A 21,261-nucleotide genomic window follows, 5' to 3' on the forward strand; every position below is an offset into this window, starting at 1 on the left:
GGAGCCTAAACCTAGAGTGCCAAGGATTCAGGAAAAGAAAGATGATTTAACGGGGACCTGACAAGCAAGCTTTTCACACAGACGGTGTTGGGAGTATGGATCAAGCTGCCAGTTGCAGTGTTTAAAGGACATTTGGACAGTGCATAGATTGGAAAAGGTTATGGGTGGTTTGTAGGCAAATGGGACTAGCTCAGGAAGGCTTCATAATTGGAAGGAGGAGTTGGGATACAGGGCCTGTTTCCATGCTGTAACTGATAAATGGATGACTTTATATCTTGGAAGACTATCTACATGGAATAAATGAATTCAATATGGAGGCTTGAGAGCTGAGCCTCCAGTTTGTATTGGGCTTCATTGGAAGTATCTAGGAGGTGAAATACAGCGTTTTCCTGTTTTTAGAACATAGAACATAGAATAATACAGCACATTACAGGCCCTTCGGCCCACAACGTTGTGCTGACCCTCAAACCCTGCCTCACATATAACCCCCCACCTTAAATTCCTCCATATATCTGTCTAGTAGTCTCTTAAACTTCACTAGTGTATCTGCCTCCACCACTGACTCAGGCAGTGCATTTCACGCACCAATCACTCTCTGAGTGAAAAACCTTCCTCTAATATCCCCCTTGAACTTCCCTCCCCTTAACTTAAAGCCATGTCCTCTTGTACTGAGCAGTGGTGCCCTGGGGAAGAGGCGCTGGCTGTCCACTCTGACTATTCCTCTTAATATCTTGTACACCTCTATCATGTCTCCTCTCATCCTCCTTCTCTCCAAAGAGTAAAGCCCTAGCTGCCTGAATCGCTGATCATAATCCATACTCTCTAAACCAGGCAGCATCCTGATAAATCTCCTCTGTACCCTTTCCAATGCTTCCACATCCTTCCTATAGTGAGGCAACCGGGACTGGACACAGTACTCCAAGTGTGGCCTAACTAGAGTTTTATAGAGCTGCATCATTACATCACGTCTCTTAAACTCTATCCCTCGACTTATGAAAGCTAACACCCCATAAGCTTTCTTAACTACCCTATCTACTTGTGAGGCAACTTTCAGGGATCTGTGGACATGTACCCCCAGATCCCTCTGCTCCTCCACACTACCAAGTATGCTGCCATTTACTTTGTACTCTGCCTTGGAGTTTGTCCCTCCAAAGTGTACCACCTCACATTTCTTCGGGTTGAACTCCGTCTGCTACTGCTCAGCCCACTTCTGCATCCTATCAATGTCTCTCTGCAATCTTCGACAATCTTCTACACTATCTACAACACCACTAACCTTTGTGTCATCTGCAAACTTGCCAACCCACCCTTCTACCCTGAAATCCAGGTCGTTAATAAAAATCACGAAAAGTAGAGGTCCCAGAACAGATCCTTGTGGGACACCACTAATCACAACCCTCCAAGAGAATGTACTCTTTCCACCACAACCCATGCCTTCTGACTTTCTGAATAAGCCTACCATGTGGAACCTTGTCAAATGCCTTACTAAAATCCATGTAGATCACATCCACTGCACTGCCCTCATCTATATGCCTGCTCACCTCCTCAAAGAACCCTATCAGCCTTGTTAGGCATGATCTGCCCTTCACAAAGCCATGCTGACTGTCCCTGATCAGACCATGATTCTCTAAATGCCCACAGATCCTATCTCTAAGAATCTTTTCCAACAGCTTTCCCACCACAGACGTAAGGCTCACTGGTCTATAATTACCCGAACTATCCCTACTACCTTTTTTGAACAAGGGGACAACATTCACCTCCCTCCAATCCTCCGGTACCATTCCTGTGGACAATGAGGACATAAAGATAGCCAGAGGCTCAGCAATCTCTTCCCTTGCCTTGTGGAGTAGCCTGAGGAATATTCCGTCAGGCCCCGGGAACTTAAACGTCCTAATGTATTTTAACACCTCCAACACCTCCTCTCCCTTAATATCAACATGCTCCAGAACATCAACCTCACTTATCTTGTCCTCACCTTCATCAAGTTCCCTCTCATTGGTGAATTATTCATTGAGGACCTCGCTGACTTCCTCAGCCTCCAGGCACATCTTCCCACTTTTATCTCTAATCGGCCCTACCTTTACTCCTATTATCCTTTTGTTCTTCACATAACTGAAGAATGCCTTGGGGTTTTCCTTTACCCTACTCACCAAGGCCTTCTCATGCCCCCTTCTTGCTCTTCTCAGCCCCTTCATAAGCTCCTTTCTTGCTACCCTATATTCCTCAATAGACTCATCTGATGCTTGCTTCCTAAACCTCATGTATGCTGCCTTCTTCCACCTGACTAGATTTTCCACTTCACTTGTCCCCCATGGTTCCTTCACCCTACCATTCTTTATCTTCCTCACCGGGACAAATTTATCCCTAACATCCTGCAAGAGATCCTTAAACATCGACCACATATCCATAGTACATTTCCCTGCAAAAACATCATCCCAATTCACACCCGCAAGTTCTAGCCTTATAGCCTCATAATTTGCCCTTCCCCAATTAAAAATTTTCCTGTCCTCTCTGATTCTATCCTTTTCCATGATAATGCTAAAGGTCAGGGAGCGGTGATCACTGTCCCCCAGATGCTCACTCACTGACAGATCTGTGACCTGACCTGGTTCATTACCTAATACTAGATCTAGTATGGCATTACCCCTAGTTGGCCTGTCAACATACTGTGACAGGAATCCATCCTGGACACACTTAACAAATTCTGCCTCATCTAAACCCTTGGAACGAATCAAGTGCCAATCAATATTAGGGAAGTTAAAGTCACCGATGATAACTCCCTGTTATTTTTGCACCTTTCCAAAATCTGCCTCCCAATCTGCTCCTCGGTATCTCTGCTGCTACCAGGGGGCCTATAGAATACCCCCAGCAGAGTAACTGCTCCCTTCCTGTTCCTGACTTCTACCCATACTGACTCAAAAGAGGATCTTGCTACATTATCCACCCTTTCTGCAGCTGTAATAGTATCTCTGACTAGTAATGCCACCCGTCCTCCCCTTCCCCCCCCCCCATCCCTTTTAAAGCACTGAAATCCAGGAATATTGAGAATCCATTCCTGCCCTGGTGCCAGCCAAGTCTTAGTAATGGCCACTAATTCATAATTCCATGTATGTATCCAAGCTCTCAGTTCATCACCTTTGTTCCTGATGCTTCTTGCATTGAAGTACACACACTTTAGCCCTTCTACCTTACTACCTTTACACCCTTTATTCTGCTTCTTTTTCATCAAAGCCTCTCTATATGTTACAACTGGCTTTACTCCATGCACTTCTTTCACTACTCTTTCGCTCTGGGTTCCATCCCCCTTGCAAATCAGTTTAAACCCTCCTGAACCATGCTAGCAAACCTACCTGGAAGGATATTGCTCTCCCTTGAGTTCAGGTGCAACCCATCCAATCTGTACAGGTTCCACCTTCCCCAGAAGAGATTCCAATGATCCAAAAATCTAAAACCCTGCACCCTGCACCAACTCCTCAGCCATGCATTCAACTACCATCTCCTCCAATTCTTACCATCACTATCACGTAGCACTGGCAGCAATCCTGAGAACGCCACCCTTGAGGTCCTGTTCTTCAGCCTTCTGCCCGAAACTCACACTTCAGGACCTCATCAACTTTCCTCAAGTTCTGATGTAACCTTGTGAACCTGTAACATTCAACTCAGCATTTCTCTTTCTGCTTGATAGGCCGTGTATTGTCATCTTTCCCCTTCACTTCAGATGATGTTAGAGGTGTATATTGGGTGAAGACACACAGTCCATGGAAAGGACATCAAAAACTAGAAGGCGTAGGTTTAAGGAAAAAGGGGAAACGTTCACAGGACACATGAGGGGCAACTTCTTTACACAGAGGGTAGTGTGTATCCTTGAATGAGCTGCCAGCAAAAGTGGTCAAGGTGGTACAGTCACAAGCAAGAGAGAATCTGCAGATGCTGGAAATCCAAAGCAACACACACAAAATGCTGGAGGAACACAACAGGTCAGGCAGCATCTATGGAAAAGAGTAAACAGTCGATGTTTCAGGCTGAGATGCTTTGGCAGGATTGGAGAAAAAAAGAATAGGAGTATATTTAAAAGGTGGGAAAGGGGAGAGGGAACTACAAGGTGATAGGTGAAACCTGAAGGGGGAGGGATGAAGTAAGTAGCTGGAAAGTTGATCGGTGAAAGGTACAGGGCTGGAGAAGGGGGAATTGAATAGGAGAGGACAGAAGGCCATGGAAGAAAGAAAAGGGGGTGGGGAGGAGCACCAGAGGGAGGCAATGGGCAGGCAAGGAGATAAGGTGAGAGAGGGAAAAGGAGGTGGGGAATGGCGGAGGAGAGGGCGGGGGAGCATTACCAGAAGTTTGAGACATCCTGCCATCAGGTTGGAAGCTACCCATATAGAATATAACATGTTGTTCTTCCAGTCTAAGTGTGGCCTCATTGCAACAGTAGAGGAAGACATGGATTGACGTATCAGAATGGGAATGGGAAGTGGAATTAAAATGGATGGCCACTGGGAGATCCCGCTTGTTTGGAGAACGGAGTGTAGGTGCTCAGCGAAGCAGTCTCCCAATCTACATCGGGTCTCCCTGATATACAGGAGGCCACACTGGGAACACCGGACACGATATATAACCCCAACAGACTCACAAGTGAAGTGTTGCCCCACCTGGAAGGATTGTTTGTGACCTTGAATGGTAGTGAGAGAGGAGATGTAGGGGCAGGTGTAGCACTTGTTCCGCTTGCAAGGATAAGTGCCAGGAGGAAGACCAGTGGGGAGTGATGAATGGACAAGGGGGTTGCGAAGTATATATAAGTTAGAGATACATTACTGAACAGGCATTTCTGGTCCAATGAGTCACTCCAACTGGCAACCCACCTATTAACCCTAGCCTAATCACAGAACAATTTACAATGACCAATTACCCTACTAACTGGAATGTCTTTGGGCTGTGGGAGGAAATCATGCATTCACAGGGAGAATGTACAAAATCCATACGGTTGACATTGGCATTGAACTCCAAACTCCGATGCCCTGAGTTGCAAGAGCGTTTGCTAACCACTGCATTACACTTTGTGTGTAGCTAATGTGCTGCTTGTTGAACTAACATCCAATCAGAATCCTGAAAATAGTTTGATGTTGGTCAGAAGTACGTTAAATCCACATGAAGGTATACACCCAGAATCAACTCTAAACTAGGATCCACTCAGTGGCGATGGAAGATCCAAGGGCGTAGGAATTGATGTGTAGAAATATAGACATCATTCAGGAATTGGCCTGATAGGACAAACTGCCTTTCTCTGCCATTCCACGACTCTGCTGCTTTTAACAGAAGTCTTGCTGTCTTTTTCATATGCAGGTATATTGACTAAACCTGACCTGGTTGACAAGGGAACAGAAATAAACATCCTTAAACTGGTGAATAACGAGGTTGTTACTTTGAAGAAAGGTTATATGGTTGTGAAATGCCGTGGACAACAGGATATTAATGACAATTTGACACTGGCTAAGGCTTTAGAGAATGAGAAAGCTTTTTTCAAGCAAAATAAGGTTTTCAGGTAAGACAAAATGGTTGTTATTGTTCCTTTGTCATCATATTTTCATTGTTATTGTTTCAATAGGGAAGATTACAAAGAATATTGAATACGTCTTTGTAGTCGGCAACTGTGGGTTGAAGAATGATTAACTAATTAATAAGGAAGGATCTCAGCCCAGAACATGAACTGTTTATTAATTTCCACAGATGCTGCCTGACCTGCTGAGTTCTTCCATCATTTTCTGTGGGTTGCTTTGGATTTGCAGGATCTGCAGACTTTTTGATCTCACCTAAGTGGTCACAGGAATCCAGATGTGATGTTTTTCTCTTTTTGTTTTTTCTTAGAACACTCTTGGATGATAATGCGGCGACAATACAGTGTGTGGCTGCTAGATTGTCGAAAGAATTGGTGATGCACATTCAGGTGAGTGACTCTTTATTTCATCCAGTATACTGAACCTACTGCCTGTTACACTGCTGGTGTTTAGCTCTTCCATCTCTGGCAGTGGTCAGGGCTTCCTTCATCATGTCAATAGCTTCCTCTCAGTTTTCACTACTGTCAGTCATGCAAGGCTCAGGAATCCATCACACTCAGATGTAGAAGGAATCTTCATTGCTGTTTCCGTAACAATTTTGTTTCACCAGTCAGGGTTGTTAGCCCTGAGCTGAATGCCCAGACCTGGAGCTTGGTAGACCATTATTCATCTGTCCCCTACCCTTTGACCTGTTTGGCATGGGTGACCCTACCAAGAGTCAAAACATAAAGCCCTGACTCCAGCCAACACTGCTCTCTGGGTCATTGAGGCATGCAAGCCTCCAATCCAAGGTTGTGGTCTTCTTGGATGGTTATACAGTATAAACCTCTGTATTATACTGAGAGTAGCTGTAAAACCCTGAAAAACAGCGCAGCAAGCAGCTCGTTCAGCAAGTGGCACAATGTCCTCTGATCCTCTTCTGGTAAGATGGTGGTGTGCTCCGGGGGCCAAACAAAGGAGTTCTTTTCTCTTTTTAAAATGTCTTTCTTACGATTGCAAGACAATGCTGGACTCCAGGAACTTCGGGTACTGCAGGCTACCCCATCAGTAAGCTGCTTGTTGGTGGAGGAGCTGAACTTGGTGAAAACTGTGTTGCTGTCTGCTACAGGAAGGATTTGGTGCGCGAAAGCAGCATGCAGAGTAACCGCGGGTGACTGTCTCAGACATTTCTCTTGCAATCACAGAACCCTGTTGGACATTGATAATGTAAGATGTGACAGCCAGCCTGTAAGTTGTGTGGCTTTGTTTGTAGTGATGACTAGGCCGCAATCCACGGGCTTGCCTGCTGGGTATCCAGGAGAGGAGACGCCGGAGGCATAGCTTCCATACTGGGTTGGAGGTTGGTCTCTCCTGTCAGTGCTACCCTCCAGTGTTAGATCAGTGGAATGACAAGTTGGATTGTGTGTCTATCTACAGACTGCTGGGAACTGCTGGCTCGATACATATATCTATATATATAGGTACGCACACACACACACATTTTTATTCTGTGACAGTATTCAGAGTTCAATCCCAGCATCCTCTGTAGGGAGTCTCTGTACGTCTTACCCGTGGAATGCAGTGTTTCCCCCAGTGCTCCACTTCCTTCCCACGGGCCAAAGACGTACCGGGTTGGTTAACTCGTCATTGTAAATTGAATTGTGATTAGGTTAGGGTTAAATCAGGGTTATTGGAAGTTGCTAAGCAGTGAGGCTTGATGGGTTGGAAGGATGTATTCCGCTCTGTATTTCAAAGCCAGGGGTTCCCAACTTTTTTTTACATCGTGGACCAATACCAATAAGCAAGAGGTCTGTGGATCCAAGGTTAGGAAACCCTGTGCTAAATAAATAAATAATTTATTTCCAAAAAAAGGCGAAATCAATGCTACCCAGGAGAGGTAAATAGGTTTTAGAAGCAATTCTTCAGTTAAAGAGGGGCAGTGGGGGAAAACTCTGCCTGCTCAAGACAGTTTTGTAGCGTATAATAACATGTTCTCAACTTCTCTCCACAATGAAGAGAACTTTACCAACAATTCAGAATGAAATTCAGCACAAAATTGCGGATACCAATAAGGAATTGCAGAGGCTTGGACGGAGAGTGCCTGTGGATGATGACGAAAAGATGTCCTTCCTCACTGATGTAAGTACAATTGTAATGTCCTGGTTCATATTTTTTCCTGTTATGCTGTATCTATTTCAGTTTGTGTTCCATGCGAGCTGCTGGTTTTCAGCTTATGTTTGGGTTACTGTTGAAGATAAGAGATGAGGAAAAATGTGTGCCATCCAATTAGGATGGTCAGATCATGGGGAGGTTTCTCTGGTGAGGTACGCTAAGAATGGGCTTGGTGCTTTTGTTGGAGAGGAGATAAAGAGAGAAGACACTGGGGAGAATGGGTTGTAGTGTACGATCGGTGGGAGACCCATTTGTTCGAGATGGATTGCGAGTGATGTTCGGAAGCTGGTGTGTGCTTTCACATGGACCAAGGGCTTAGCGCATGAATGACAGGGAAGTTCAAGATGAGCTCCAACTTGTGTAGATTTGACTCTTTAATTAGAATGGGCCCTTTTCTTTTTGTTATTCTTTACTACCCCTTTAGTTAAGATTCATAAATATAATTTCTTTAATCGTATGCAGTGTACTGTCTGTTGTTTCGTGGCATTAACTTGTAACGGAGTAGCAAATGACACAGCATCCACACAATCTGGGGTTTGGGGTGGGATCAAGTGCACCTCAATCTCACGAGTTTAGCAGGGCCAGAGATTGTCTTTCCTTGAATTGTGCAGCAAGGAAACCGGGGTGTTTCACAATAGAGCACTCACTGAGGGATCTTCTCCAAAAAAAGTTCAGCTTTGTGACAAAAACGTTTGAGCCATTTTGATTTGATAGAAGTCAGGCTGACAGGAGAGCTAGGGAACAGAAGGCAATCATTCAGAACTTCTCTCAAGACTCAGCCTGTAGGCTCTCAGTGAGCTCATTTGTAATTTAATTTGTGATAAATTATTTTTGTCCCTAATGGACTAAGAGGCATTATACTAACAATGTAATCTACACTGCTTGTTTTTCTTTTAGCATTGGGAAGAAGATGGTGGTTTTGTCAGATATTGTTCAGTAATGAAATGAAGCAGAAGGTGCTGGAAAATTTCAGCTGGTCAGATAGCATCTGTGGATAAAGATACTGTTAATATATTTGGCCAAAGAGCCTTTTTCAGAGAACAAATATAGCTCTTTGTCTGCTTCCATAGATGCTGCCTGATCTGCTGAGTGTTATCAGCGTTTTCTGTTTTAATTTCAGATTTTCAGCATCCATAGTGCTTTGATTTTCAGCTATTTTACAGTGTTGTGTCCACGTCCAAGCATAACACTCCATAACCTCCTGAGAGAGGTTGCTGAACAGATAATGGATGCATTGGTTATGATCTTTCCAGAATCACTTGATTCTGGCATGGTCCTGGAGGACTGGAAGATTACAAATGTCACTCCACTCTTTCAGAAGGCAAAAGAAAGGAAATGATAGGCCAGTTAGCTTGACCTCAGTGGTTGGGAAAGTGTTAGTCTCTTATTAAGGATGAGGTATCGGGGTATTTTGAGACTAATGATAAAATAAGTCAAAGTCAGGATGGTTTATGTAAAGGGAAATCTTGCTTGACAAATCTGTTAGAGTTCTTTGAGGAAATAACAAGCAGAGTGGACAAAGGAGAGGCAGTGGATGACATTTACTTGGATTTTCAGAAGGGATTTGATAAGGTGCCACACACGAGACTGCAGAACAAGATAAAATCCTATGGCATTACAGGAAAGATACTGGCATGGTTAGCGGAATGGCTGACAGCCATAACGCAGTGAGTGGGAATAAGGGGAGCCTTTTCCGTATGGCTGTCAGTGACTAGTGGTGTTCCTCTGGGGTCAGCATTGGGACCACTACTTTTCATGTTGTTTGTAAATGATTTGGATAATGGAATTGATGGCTTTGTGGCAAAATATGTGGATGATACAAACGTAGGTAGTGGGGGAGGGGGAGGGGGGTAGACAGTGCTGAGGAAGCAATACAATTGTTGAAGGACAGTCAGATTGGAAGAATGGGCAAAAAAGTGGCAGATGGAATAGACTGTAGGGAAATGTATGACAATACATTCTGGTAAAAGGAACAATACTGTGGACTATTTCTAAATAGGCAAAAGGTTCAAACATCAGAGGTGCAGAGGGGCTTAGGACTTCTTGTGCAAGACTCAAATGCAGTGTTGGCATTTATTTCAAGGGGAATAGAATATAAAAGCAAGCAGATAATGCTGACGTTTTATAAGAAACAAGTCAGGCTACACTTACAGAGTATTGTCAACAGTTTTGGGCACTATACCTCAAAAAGAATGTGTTGTTATTGGAGAGGCTCCAGAGGAGACTCACAAGGATGATTCCAGGAATGAAGGGGTTAACATATGAGGAGTGTTTGGCAGCTTTGGGCCTGTACTCACTGGAATTTAGAAGACTGCAGGGGGAATCTCATTGAAACCTATCGAATGTTGAAAGGACTCAAAGGGTGGATGTAGAGAGGATATTTCCTCTGGTGGGGGTATTCAGACTAGAGGGCATTGCCTCAAAATTGAGGGGCAACCCTTTAGAACAGAGGTAAGGAGGAATTTTTTTAGCCAGAGAGTAGCAAATCTGTGGAATGCTCTGCCACAGACTGCGGAGGAGGACAAGTCCAATGGGTATATTTAAGGCAGAAGTTGATTGTTTCCTGATCAGTCAGGGCATCAAAGGATATGGCGAGAAGGCAGGTGTATGGGGTTGAGTGGGATCTGGGATCAGTCATGATGAAATGATGCAACAGATCGATGGGCTGAGTGGCCTGATTCTGCTCCTATGTCTTATGGTCTTGGAGTACAAAGTCACGGTACGTGGACGTGATGTGCCAGGTGTGACTACAAATGAATGAACTCAGTCGTGTGGAATAACTGGTAAAAGTGGAGTTGTTTTCTATGAAGCGTAGAACTTGAGTAAGTAGAAATTGAAATAGAGGTTTTCCAAAGCACCAGTGGTTGTGTTTGAGTAAATAGAGTGCAACTTGCTATCCGGGTCACAGAGACTGACTGGCTGAAGAGGAAGAGGCAGCAGAAAGAAATACATCTATTCAGAAGCGATGTTGTAACTGGAATGCAGTACCAAGAATAGTAGCTCCATTTCCAAAGGGAAAGAGGATTCGAAGGAGCTTCAGAGGAAGGCTGGGAGGATCAGGACTATTTGGATGGATTCACCAATGCACCAACAATACAATATGGTGAAGTGGTGTTTTCAGTGCTGGAGAGTGCCGTAATTTAATCCAAGTAGCAAAATGCAACAGACAGCATCTATAGAGAGGAATATGCAGTCGACATTTCAGGCCGAGACTTTTCATCAGAGGAGCCTGTGATATTCTCTTCCCCTGAAGTTCAGGGCAACCCTCTCTGACTGCTCCCCTCTGTGATCTCCACTAACTTCTCGAGGGGAGTTTAGTGAGACCCTCTCTCACTGCTGCCTCCCTCTACAATCTCTACTGTCATCTCTCCAGGAGTTCATCGAGATCCTCTCTCCCTGCTTTCCTCAATGATGTCTTTTATCTTCTCTTCGATTGGAGTTCATTAAGACTCTCTCACTGCTCCCCCTCTGTGATCTCCACTGCTCTCTGAATTATTTATTCACTTCCACAAATGCTGCCTGACCTCCCGAGTTCCTCTAGCATTGTGTGTGTGTCTGTGTGTGTGCGCATGTTTATTACTGTGGATTTCCAGCATGTGTAAGATCTCTTGTGTTTGTGGCATAATCTAATGTTTGGAATAATAAGAACATGTAGTGGAGAAGTCTTTTAACAGGGTCATATTTGAAACTATCTCATTGACACCAGCTTTTTATTCCCCAAATGCAATTATAACGAAATGTGTATTCTCAAAGCCTATTTAAGACAGGCCTGGTAACACACCCATTAAGTTAGCATTACCCTCACACATCTGTAATCCCACCCTGGTCAGTAGGTGTCACTAAGTCACTCCACTTCTGTTTTGTACATCGGCCGGCTCTCTATCATTTGGACCAGATGAAGGGTCTCTGCTCTCCATTTCACTCCATAGTTGCTACCAACCCAGAGTTTTTCCAAAGCATTGTGTGTTGCTGCAGATTCCAGCATCTGCAGTCTCTCTTGTGTTGTCAGATGCTGAATTTATCTTCACCACTTAACAACTTCAAGAGAAATACAGAACCAATATCCATATGTAGCCTTGTGTAAACTTAGAAGAATTCTTGACTTCATTAGCTAGCAGGGATGTGGACTGGTCATTTAGTTTAAGTGGAGCTGGCGATAAAAAACATTCCAAAACCTGACACCAGCTACAACTTTGCCCCATTCTCGAGCATCAGCAAGGATCCAAACTCCAATCCTGGCTTCACTCACCCACCCCACTAACAGGCCGGCCTGCGGTTCTGCCAACAGTCTAAATCCTGGCTCTGGCCACACATCCTACTTCCACCCTGGACCACTGAATCACATTCCAGACGAATGGGTGAGCCAGAGGATAGACCATTTGCATTTCCAAACCATCAGATTAAAGCTTTGTTACAGACCCTGGCGCTTTCTGAAGGTAGGGATGCTCTCTGGTTAGGTCACATTTGGAGTACTGTGTGCAGTTCTGATCACCACTTTACAGGAAGGATGTGGGAGCATTGGAGAGGGTACTGATGTTCACCAGGATGTTTCCTGCCCTTGAGAGTATTAGCCATGAGGAGAAGTTGGAGAAACATTGATTATATGTTCTGCAGTGTCAGAGGCTGAGAGGCATCGTGACTGAAGATAAACAGTGAGAGGCATAGAAACAGGAGATGGCCTTTTTCCTCAAGGTGGAAATATCAGATACTAAGGGCATAACTTCACCATGAGAGTGGCAATGTTTAAAGATTTACGAGGGCAAGTTTTTTTTTTACACAGAGAGTGGTAGGTGCCCAGAGCAGGCTGTCTGTGTCAATGTTCAAGAGGGATTTAGACTGGCACATGGACAGACAGGGGATGAGTGGATATAGGCAGTGTGCAGGCTGTCTGTGTCAATGTTCAAGAGGGATTTAGACGGGCACATGGACAGACAGGGGATGAGTGGATATAGGCAGTGTGCAGGCTGTCTGTGTCAATGTTCAAGAGGGATTTAGACGGGCACATGGACAGACAGGGGATGAGTGGATATAGGCAATGTGCAGGCTGTCTGTGTCAATGTTCAAGAGGGATTTAGACGGGCACATGGACAGACAGGGAATGAGTGGATATAGGCAGTGTGCAGGCTGTCTGTGTCAATGTTCAAGAGGGATTTAGACGGGCACATGGACAGACAGGGGATGAGTGGATATAGGCAGTGTGCAGGCTGTCTCTGTCAATGTTCAAGAGGGATTTAGACGGGCATATGGACAGACAGGGGATGAGTGGATATAGGCAGTGTGCAGGCTGTCTGTGTCAATGTTCAAGAGGGATTTAGACGGGCACATGGACAGACAGGGGATGAGTGGATATAGGCAGTGTGCAGGCTGTCTGTGTCAATGTTCAAGAGGGATTTAGACGGGCACATGGACAGACGGGATGAGTGGAGAGAGGCAGTGTGCAGGCTGTCTGTGTCAATGTTCAAGAGGGATTTAGACGGGCACATGGACAGACAGGGGATGAGTGGATATAGGCAGTGTGCAGGCTGTCTGTGTCAATGTTCAAGAGGGATTTAGACGGGCACATGGACAGACAGGGGATGAGTGGATATAGGCAGTGTGCAGGCTGTCTGTGTCAATGTTCAAGAGGGATTTAGACGGGCACATGGACAGACAGGGGATGAGTGGATATAGGCAGTGTGCAGGCTGTCTGTGTCAATGTTCAAGAGGGATTTAGACGGGCACATGGACAGACAGGGGATGAGTGGATATAGGCAGTGTGCAGGCTGTCTGTGTCAATGTTCAAGAGGGATTTAGACGGGCAAATGGACAGACAGGGGATGAGTGGATATATGCAGTGTGCAGGCTGTCTGTGTCAATGTTCAAGAGGGATTTAGACGGGCACATGGACAGACAGGGGATGAGTGGATATAGGCAGTGTGCAGGCTGTCTGTGTCAATGTTCAAGAGGGATTTAGACGGGCACATGGACAGACAGGGGATGAGTGGATATAGGCAGTGTGCAGGCTGTCTGTGTCAATGTTCAAGAGGGATTTAGACTGGCACATGGACAGACAGGGGATGAGTGGATATAGGCAGTGTGCAGGCTGTCTGTGTCAATGTTCAAGAGGGATTTAGACGGGCACATGGACAGACAGGGGATGAGTGGATATAGGCAGTGTGCAGGCTGTCTGTGTCAATGTTCAAGAGGGATTTAGACGGGCACATGGACAGACAGGGGATGGGTGGATATAGGCAGTGTGCAGGCTGTCTGTGTCAATGTTCAAGAGGGATTTAGACGGGCACATGGACAGACAGGGGATGAGTGGATATAGGCAGTGTGCAGGCTGTCTGTGTCAATGTTCAAGAGGGATTTAGACGGGCACATGGACAGACAGGGGATGAGTGGATATAGGCAGTGTGCAGGCTGTCTGTGTCAATGTTCAAGAGGGATTTAGACGGGCACATGGACAGACAGGGGATGAGTGGATATAGGCAATGTGCAGGCTGTCTGTGTCAATGTTCAAGAGGGATTTAGACGGGCACGTGGACAGACAGGGGATGAGTGGAAATAGGCTGTGTGCAGGCTGTCTGTGTCAATGTTCAAGAGGGATTTAGACGGGCACATGGACAGACAGGGGATGAGTGGATATAGGCTGTGTGCAGGCTGTCTGTGTCAATGTTCAAGAGGGATTTAGACGGGCACATGGACAGACAGGGGATGAGTGGATATAGGCAGTGTGCAGGCTGTCTGTGTCAATGTTCAAGAGGGATTTAGACGGGCACATGGACAGACAGGGGATGAGTGGATATAGGCAGTGTGCAGGCTGTCTGTGTCAATGTTCAAGAGGGATTTAGACGGGCACATGGACAGACAGGGGATGAGTGGATATAGGCAGTGTGCAGGCTGTCTGTGTCAATGTTCAAGAGGGATTTAGACTGGCACATGGACAGACAGGGGATGAGTGGATATAGGCAGTGTGCAGGCTGTCTGTGTCAATGTTCAAGAGGGATTTAGACGGGTACATGGACAGACAGGGGATGAGTGGATATAGGCAGTGTGCAGGCTGTCTGTGTCAATGTTCAAGAGGGATTTAGACGGGCACATGGACAGACAGGGGATGGGTGGATATAGGCAGTGTGCAGGCTGTCTGTGTCAATGTTCAAGAGGGATTTAGACGGGCACATGGACAGACAGGGGATGAGTGGATATAGGCAGTGTGCAGGCTGTCTGTGTCAATGTTCAAGAGGGATTTAGACGGGCACATGGACAGACAGGGGATGAGTGGATATAGGCAGTGTGCAGGCTGTCTGTGTCAATGTTCAAGAGGGATTTAGACGGGCACATGGACAGACAGGGGATGAGTGGATATAGGCAATGTGCAGGCTGTCTGTGTCAATGTTCAAGAGGGATTTAGACGGGCACGTGGACAGACAGGGGATGAGTGGAAATAGGCTGTGTGCAGGCTGTCTGTGTCAATGTTCAAGAGGGATTTAGACGGGCACATGGACAGACAGGGGATGAGTGGATATAGGCTGTGTGCAGGCTGTCTGTGTCAATGTTCAAGAGGGATTTAGACGGGCACATGGACAGACAGGGGATGAGTGGATATAGGCAGTGTGCAGGCTGTCTGTGTCAATGTTCAAGAGGGATTTAGACGGGCACATGGACAGACAGGGGATGAGTGGATATAGGCAGTGTGCAGGCTGTCTGTGTCAATGTTCAAGAGGGATTTAGACGGGCACATGGACAGACAGGGGATGAGTGGATATAGGCAGTGTGCAGGCTGTCTGTGTCAATGTTCAAGAGGGATTTAGACGGGCACATGGACAGACAGGGGATGAGTGGATATAGGCAGTGTGCAGGCTGTCTGTGTCAATGTTCAAGAGGGATTTAGACGGGCACATGGACAGACAGGGGATGAGTGGATATAGGCAATGTGCAGGCTGTCTGTGTCAATGTTCAAGAGGGATTTAGACGGGCACATGGACAGACAGGGGATGAGTGGAAATAGGCTGTGTGCAGGCTGTCTGTGTCAATGTTCAAGAGGGATTTAGACGGGCACATGGACAGACGGGATGAGTGGATATAGGCAGTGTGCAGGCTGTCTGTGTCAATGTTCAAGAGGGATTTAGACGGGCACATGGACAGACAGGGGATGAGTGGATATAGGCAGTGTGCAGGCTGATGGTAGTTGCCTGTCACATTCACAGGTGACAAGAAACCTGTGTGAGAGAGTTTTCAAGTGGAAAATCCATGGCACTGGGGCGATTCCACTCTCTTGATCTCGGACGACCAGATCCACTGGTATGAATAGTCCTGACGACGTGTCTCAGCCCGAAACGTTGACTGCTCATTTCAACGGATTCTGCCTGACCTGCAGAGTTCATCCAGCTTGTTTGTACGTGTTGATTTGACCACAGCATCTGCAGTGTACTTTGTGTTTACACTGGAGTCTTCCTTGGCTGCAGTGGATGTCCGTGACTTCTGTGCCTCACTGTGCCCTTTGCTCTCCACAGAGCGTTGTAAATCCTGGCCTTTGGGTCTCAGTGTACTCAGTCTGCCATGCTGGAGCTGACTTTGCATTGTAGGGCAGGCATGTCTATATCTCACTGGGGTATAAGACCCCCCCCCCCCCCCGACTTACCCTCACCTGGTTTAGCTTGCCTTGTTGGAACACTGTACCAGGGTGTGACCACTCTCGCATGTCAATAACTACTAGGAGCCACAGGTGAGGGCTGGGTGTCCAGTGGGGAATGTGCAGCCCCAGAATGGACACGTCAAGCCCCTTCACCAGAGGTGCTACCCTCCCTGAACACCCCATACAGCTCACGCAGGCTGATAGGATTAGTTTAAATCAGCATCAGTCAACATTGTTGCTCAAAAGGCAATTCCTATGTTCTATATATTCTGTGTTTTTGTTGAAATCTTGGTATTAATGTTAGCATTGTCACAGTGAAAAACTTGTCTTGCATACTGTGCAACAAACTCAAAATGCTGGAGGAATTCAGCAGATCAGGCAGATTCTATGGAGAGGAATAAACAGACGACATTTCAGGCTGTGACAAATCATCGGGACTTGGCCCAAAACGTGGACTATCCATTCCTTGCCGCAGAAGCTGCCTGACTTGCTGACTTCCTTCAGCATTTTGTGTTCATTGCTCTGGATTGCCAGCATCCACAGAATCTCCTGTGTTTATGTGCGTACTGTTTATATGGATTAAATTATTACACAGTGTATTGAGCTAAAATAAAACAGTAACAATGCAGAATAAAATGTGAAAGCTACTGAAAAAGTGCAATACAGGTGAATAATAAAGCGCAAGGCTTTAACTATTCTGAGTAGCTTGTCTGGATAGCTGCAGTGAAGACGTTTCCCCCAAGGCGGAAATTTAGAATCTGGGAATAAGAGGTTTCCTTTTAATACTGGGATAAAGAGGAATTCCTTCAGAAAGGGGATTATGAATCTTTGGAATTACCTACTCTATAAAGTGCTGAAAGTGTTGCCTTCCGTTGCGATGACACTTCTCTCAAACAATTGTTGAGGGTAATGTAAGGGAGGCAGGGGTATGGTTATACTGGCTGATGGTGCAGTGGCTTCAACACTGGACTTTGAGGCCCGGGTTCGAATCTGACTGGCTCCTTGCACACCTTTCACCTGGGTTGATTGTTGAGCTTGCAACTTAACTTTATAAAAAAAAACAAATGCTAAGGAAACAGCAAAAAAAAAATGCTGCCCTCTGCATGAAAAGGAACAAAAACAAAGTAAGGGGTGGAAACCTACTCATAATTCACAGGCACCAACATTGAGTTGGGATTCATTTTAAGAGGCTGGTCTGATATAATGACATGGAGTTTTACTTACTGCACTTCATGTTCTGTGCTTGGTTGACAATATAGTCAGTTGTACTGGTTTGCATTAAACTTAAAATGTCTCTGTCATTTTATTACAAAACCCTACAACAGAAATCACAAAATGCATGTAATGGAGACGATTGGTATAAAGCTGTGGAGGGAATGGAAAGTGCTGATACAAGTGTGGTGCCCAAATGTATCTCTGACAAATTACTTTCTGTATTATTTGCAGAAAATTAGAGACTATATTAAGGACGTTGTTAACGTAACTAGCGGAGAGTGCACAGGGGACTACAATGATGACGATAGACTGTACAGCATGGCACGTACGGCTTTTGGCAATTGGAATAAGCTGCTTATTTTAGAGCAGGCTCAGAGTAAGTATTAAAACTGACTTCCATTCATAATGTCATGGGGTTCGCACTTGAAAGCTTCCCAAGTTTTCTGTGAACCCAAAGGCCAATGGGTTACTGTTATGGGTGTCATGGTAGCTAGAAGCTCGTGTAATATTTTACACCACCAGTGACGGGCTTCATTCTCTTCTGCTGACTGGAAGGAGATTGTACCGTCTCCCCGTGACAGCGTGGGTTTCCACTGGGTGTTCTAGTTTCCTTTTATGTTCCAAAGATGTATGGATTTGCTTGTGGGAAGGGGCAAGGACAGAGGCCAGGCTCAGCAAAGATTTTAAATTTCAAAAAAAAATAGTCAAAATATAAAAGTACATCATTGTGGTAAACTATGTATACCTGTCTGGACACGCCCCTCTGCTGACTGCTCCTGTGGCTCCTCCCACAGACCCCTATACTAAAGGCGACTGGAGGCACTACTCCTCCCTCAGTCTCCAAGATTTCGTGCTCCCCTTTTGCCGATAATAAAAGCCTATCATTCACTTCCTGTCTCCAAGAGTTATTGATGGTGCATCAGTCATAAAGAGGCTTTATTCTTCAATCTTCTGTCTTTCCAGCCGAAAAGGAAATGAAAACTAAAGTAACAGAACACTTTGCAAAGTCCCGTGGGAGAGAATTACCTGGATTTACCAATTACAAGACCTTTGAGTCACTCGCCAGGAATCTGATCCTGAAGATGCAACCTCACTCTTTAACCATGCTGAAAGAAATATCAGGTAATGCGTACAACTGACAACAAGCCATAACCATGAAGCAGAAAAGCTCTGAGCACTCAGGTACTGATGCCTTGCTTCGTTTGTACACTCAGTGGCCAGTTTACTAGGTACAAGAGGTACCTCATAAACTGGCTACTGAGTCAGTGTGTTCCTGAATGTTTGTGGTATTCAGCTGCTGTAGTCCATCCACCTGCACGGTTTGACATGTTGTGCATTCAGAGATGCTCTTCTGCACAACACTGTTGTAATGCATGATTATTTGAGTTACTGTCACCTTCCTGACAGCTGGAACCGGTCTGGCCGTTCTCCCCTGACACTAACAATCATTCCACAGTCACTTACTGAAGAATGACAATAAACAATCATGAATCTTGTACTTGTTGCGAGAAGAGATTTCACAGAGGGAGCAAGGTTTTGATTAGCTAGAAGGAATACATGGTGGGGAACTGACCCCATTAGGTGATTGCTCAAGGACCAGGGGTGGAAGATCTCAGGTTATTAAGGGGAAAATGTAAGAAGCAATGTGAGGATTTTGAACTGTCAGTTACTCCCTAGAAGGAGAATTGGATGGTCAGCTGAGAGTGAATAATACACAAGGATAGAACAAAAGAGTGGAGAAATTAAACAAAACTGATTGCCAGCATTAAGTTGAAAGGATGAATGGTCTCTTTCTCAATGAATCATACATTATAGAAATGGACTGTGTTGGCCATCAAGAACCCTCACAATAACATCTCTATCCTGGACTATCACTGTAGATTTATATGTCACAGCATTTCAAGTCCTTGCTTGTCCTTGTTAAATATAGTGAGAGTACCTGCCCCCTGAAGGAGCAACAACTCATATTCCATCTGGGTAGCCTCCAAATCGACGGATTCAACATTAATTTTTCTAACCAATACACACAAATGCTGGAGAAACTCGGCAGGCAAGGAAGCATCGGATTGAAAAGAGTACAATCAACGTTTCAGGCCAAGCCCCTCATCAAGACTGGAGAAACAAAGATGAGGAGTCAGGACAAGAAGGTCGGGGGAGGAGAGGAAGAAACACCAGGTGAAAGGTGAAACTGGGAGTGGGGCTGGGGTGAAGTAAAGAGCTGGGAAGCTGATTGGTGAAAGAGTAGTGAATCTGTGGAATGCTCTGTCACAGATTGCAGTGGAGGCCAAGTCCGTGGGTATATTTGAGGTGGAAGCCGATCATTTCTTGATCAGTCAGAGCATCAAATGATATGGTGAGAAGGTAGGTCTATGGGGTTGAGTGGGATCTGGGCTCAGCCATGACAGAATGGTGGAGCAGACTCAATAGACTGAATGCCTAATTCTGCTCCTGTGTATGATGGTCTTACAACTGGAGGAGGAGGAATCTGATGAGAGGAATTTCATCACTGAGCGTTAGTCTAGAGATAAATAAAAACAACACAGGATCATTCTTTTGAACTGTAGAATTCCAATGACACAGCCTAAACATTTGGGAGAGGCTGGAAATCATAAACACAATAGGTTACACACACAAAATGCTGGTGGAATGCAGCAGGCCAGTCAGCATCTATTTCCTTCCTATAGACACTGCTTGGCCTGTTACGTTCCATCAGCATTTTGTGTGTGTTGCTTGAATTTCCAGCATCTGCAGATTTCTCGTGTTAGCAGAATTAGATTATTAGATTATGAGGACAGTCAGACCTCGTTTTATTGTCATTTAGTAATGCATGCATTAAGAAATGATACAATGTTCCTCCAGTATGATATCACAGAAACACAAGACAGACCAAGACTAACAGACAAAAACCACATAATTGTAACATACAGTTACAACAGTGCAAAGGAATACCGTAATTTGATACGAGCAGACCATGGGCACTGTAAAAAAAAAAGTCTCAAAGTCCCCGATAGCCCATCATCTCACGCAGACAGTAGAAGGAAGAAAAACTCCTCCTGCCATGAACCTCCAGGGCCTCAAACTTGCCGATGAAGCGTCCGACCACAGCCAACTCTAGGTTCTGCAGATGCTCGACATCCAGAGCAACACATGCAAATTGCTAGAAGAACTCAGCAGCTCAGGCCCTGGAATTTCTCTAATCTCTGGTACTTTCTCTTTTTTCATTCCCCCTCCTGGCTCCATTCTTACCTCTTCTTTCCTCACCTGCCCATCACCTCCCTCTGGTTCCCCTCCTCCCTCCCTTTCTCCCAGAGTCTACTGTCCTGCCCTATCTGATTACTTCTTCTTTACTCCTTTACTACTTCAAACTGCACACCACTGTTGTAATGCATTGTTATCTGAGTTACTGTCACCTCCCAGTCAGTTTCAGAGGACATTCTCCTCTGACCTCTCTCATTAAGGTATGTTTGTACACTGATCTGCCACCCACTGGATGATTTTCTGTTTTTCACATCATTGTCTGAAAATGCTAAAGACTGCTGTGTGTGAAACCCCAGGAGATCAGTAGTTTCATAACTACTCAAACCACCCTGTCTGGCACCAACAATCATTCCATGGTCAAAGTGACTTAGATCACATTTCTTCCCCATTCTGATGTTTGGTCTGAACAACAACTGAACCTCTTGACCATGTCTGCAAGCTTTATGCATTGAGCTTGCCGATTAGATA

The 21,261-nt window shown here is 45.3% G+C and overlaps 1 protein-coding gene across 2 annotated transcripts in view; it reads left to right on the top strand.

The window, feature by feature from the left end:
- The window catches only part of LOC132393475 (interferon-induced GTP-binding protein Mx-like), a 49,670-nt gene that overhangs the window by 23,389 nt on the left and 5,020 nt on the right, over positions 1 to 21,261 (top strand). For both annotated transcript variants that reach the window (XM_059968753.1, XM_059968752.1), the window contains exons 8-12: positions 5,341 to 5,539; positions 5,863 to 5,941; positions 7,548 to 7,670; positions 17,767 to 17,911; positions 18,499 to 18,657. In XM_059968753.1, coding sequence (XP_059824736.1) covers positions 5,341 to 5,539; positions 5,863 to 5,941; positions 7,548 to 7,670; positions 17,767 to 17,911; positions 18,499 to 18,657 — 705 coding nt within the window. The remainder of the gene's footprint in view (positions 1 to 5,340; positions 5,540 to 5,862; positions 5,942 to 7,547; positions 7,671 to 17,766; positions 17,912 to 18,498; positions 18,658 to 21,261) is intronic.

The sequence above is a fragment of the Hypanus sabinus genome, chromosome 4, assembly GCF_030144855.1.
Source record: "Hypanus sabinus isolate sHypSab1 chromosome 4, sHypSab1.hap1, whole genome shotgun sequence".
In the NCBI taxonomy this organism is placed as follows: Eukaryota; Metazoa; Chordata; class Chondrichthyes; order Myliobatiformes; family Dasyatidae; genus Hypanus; species Hypanus sabinus.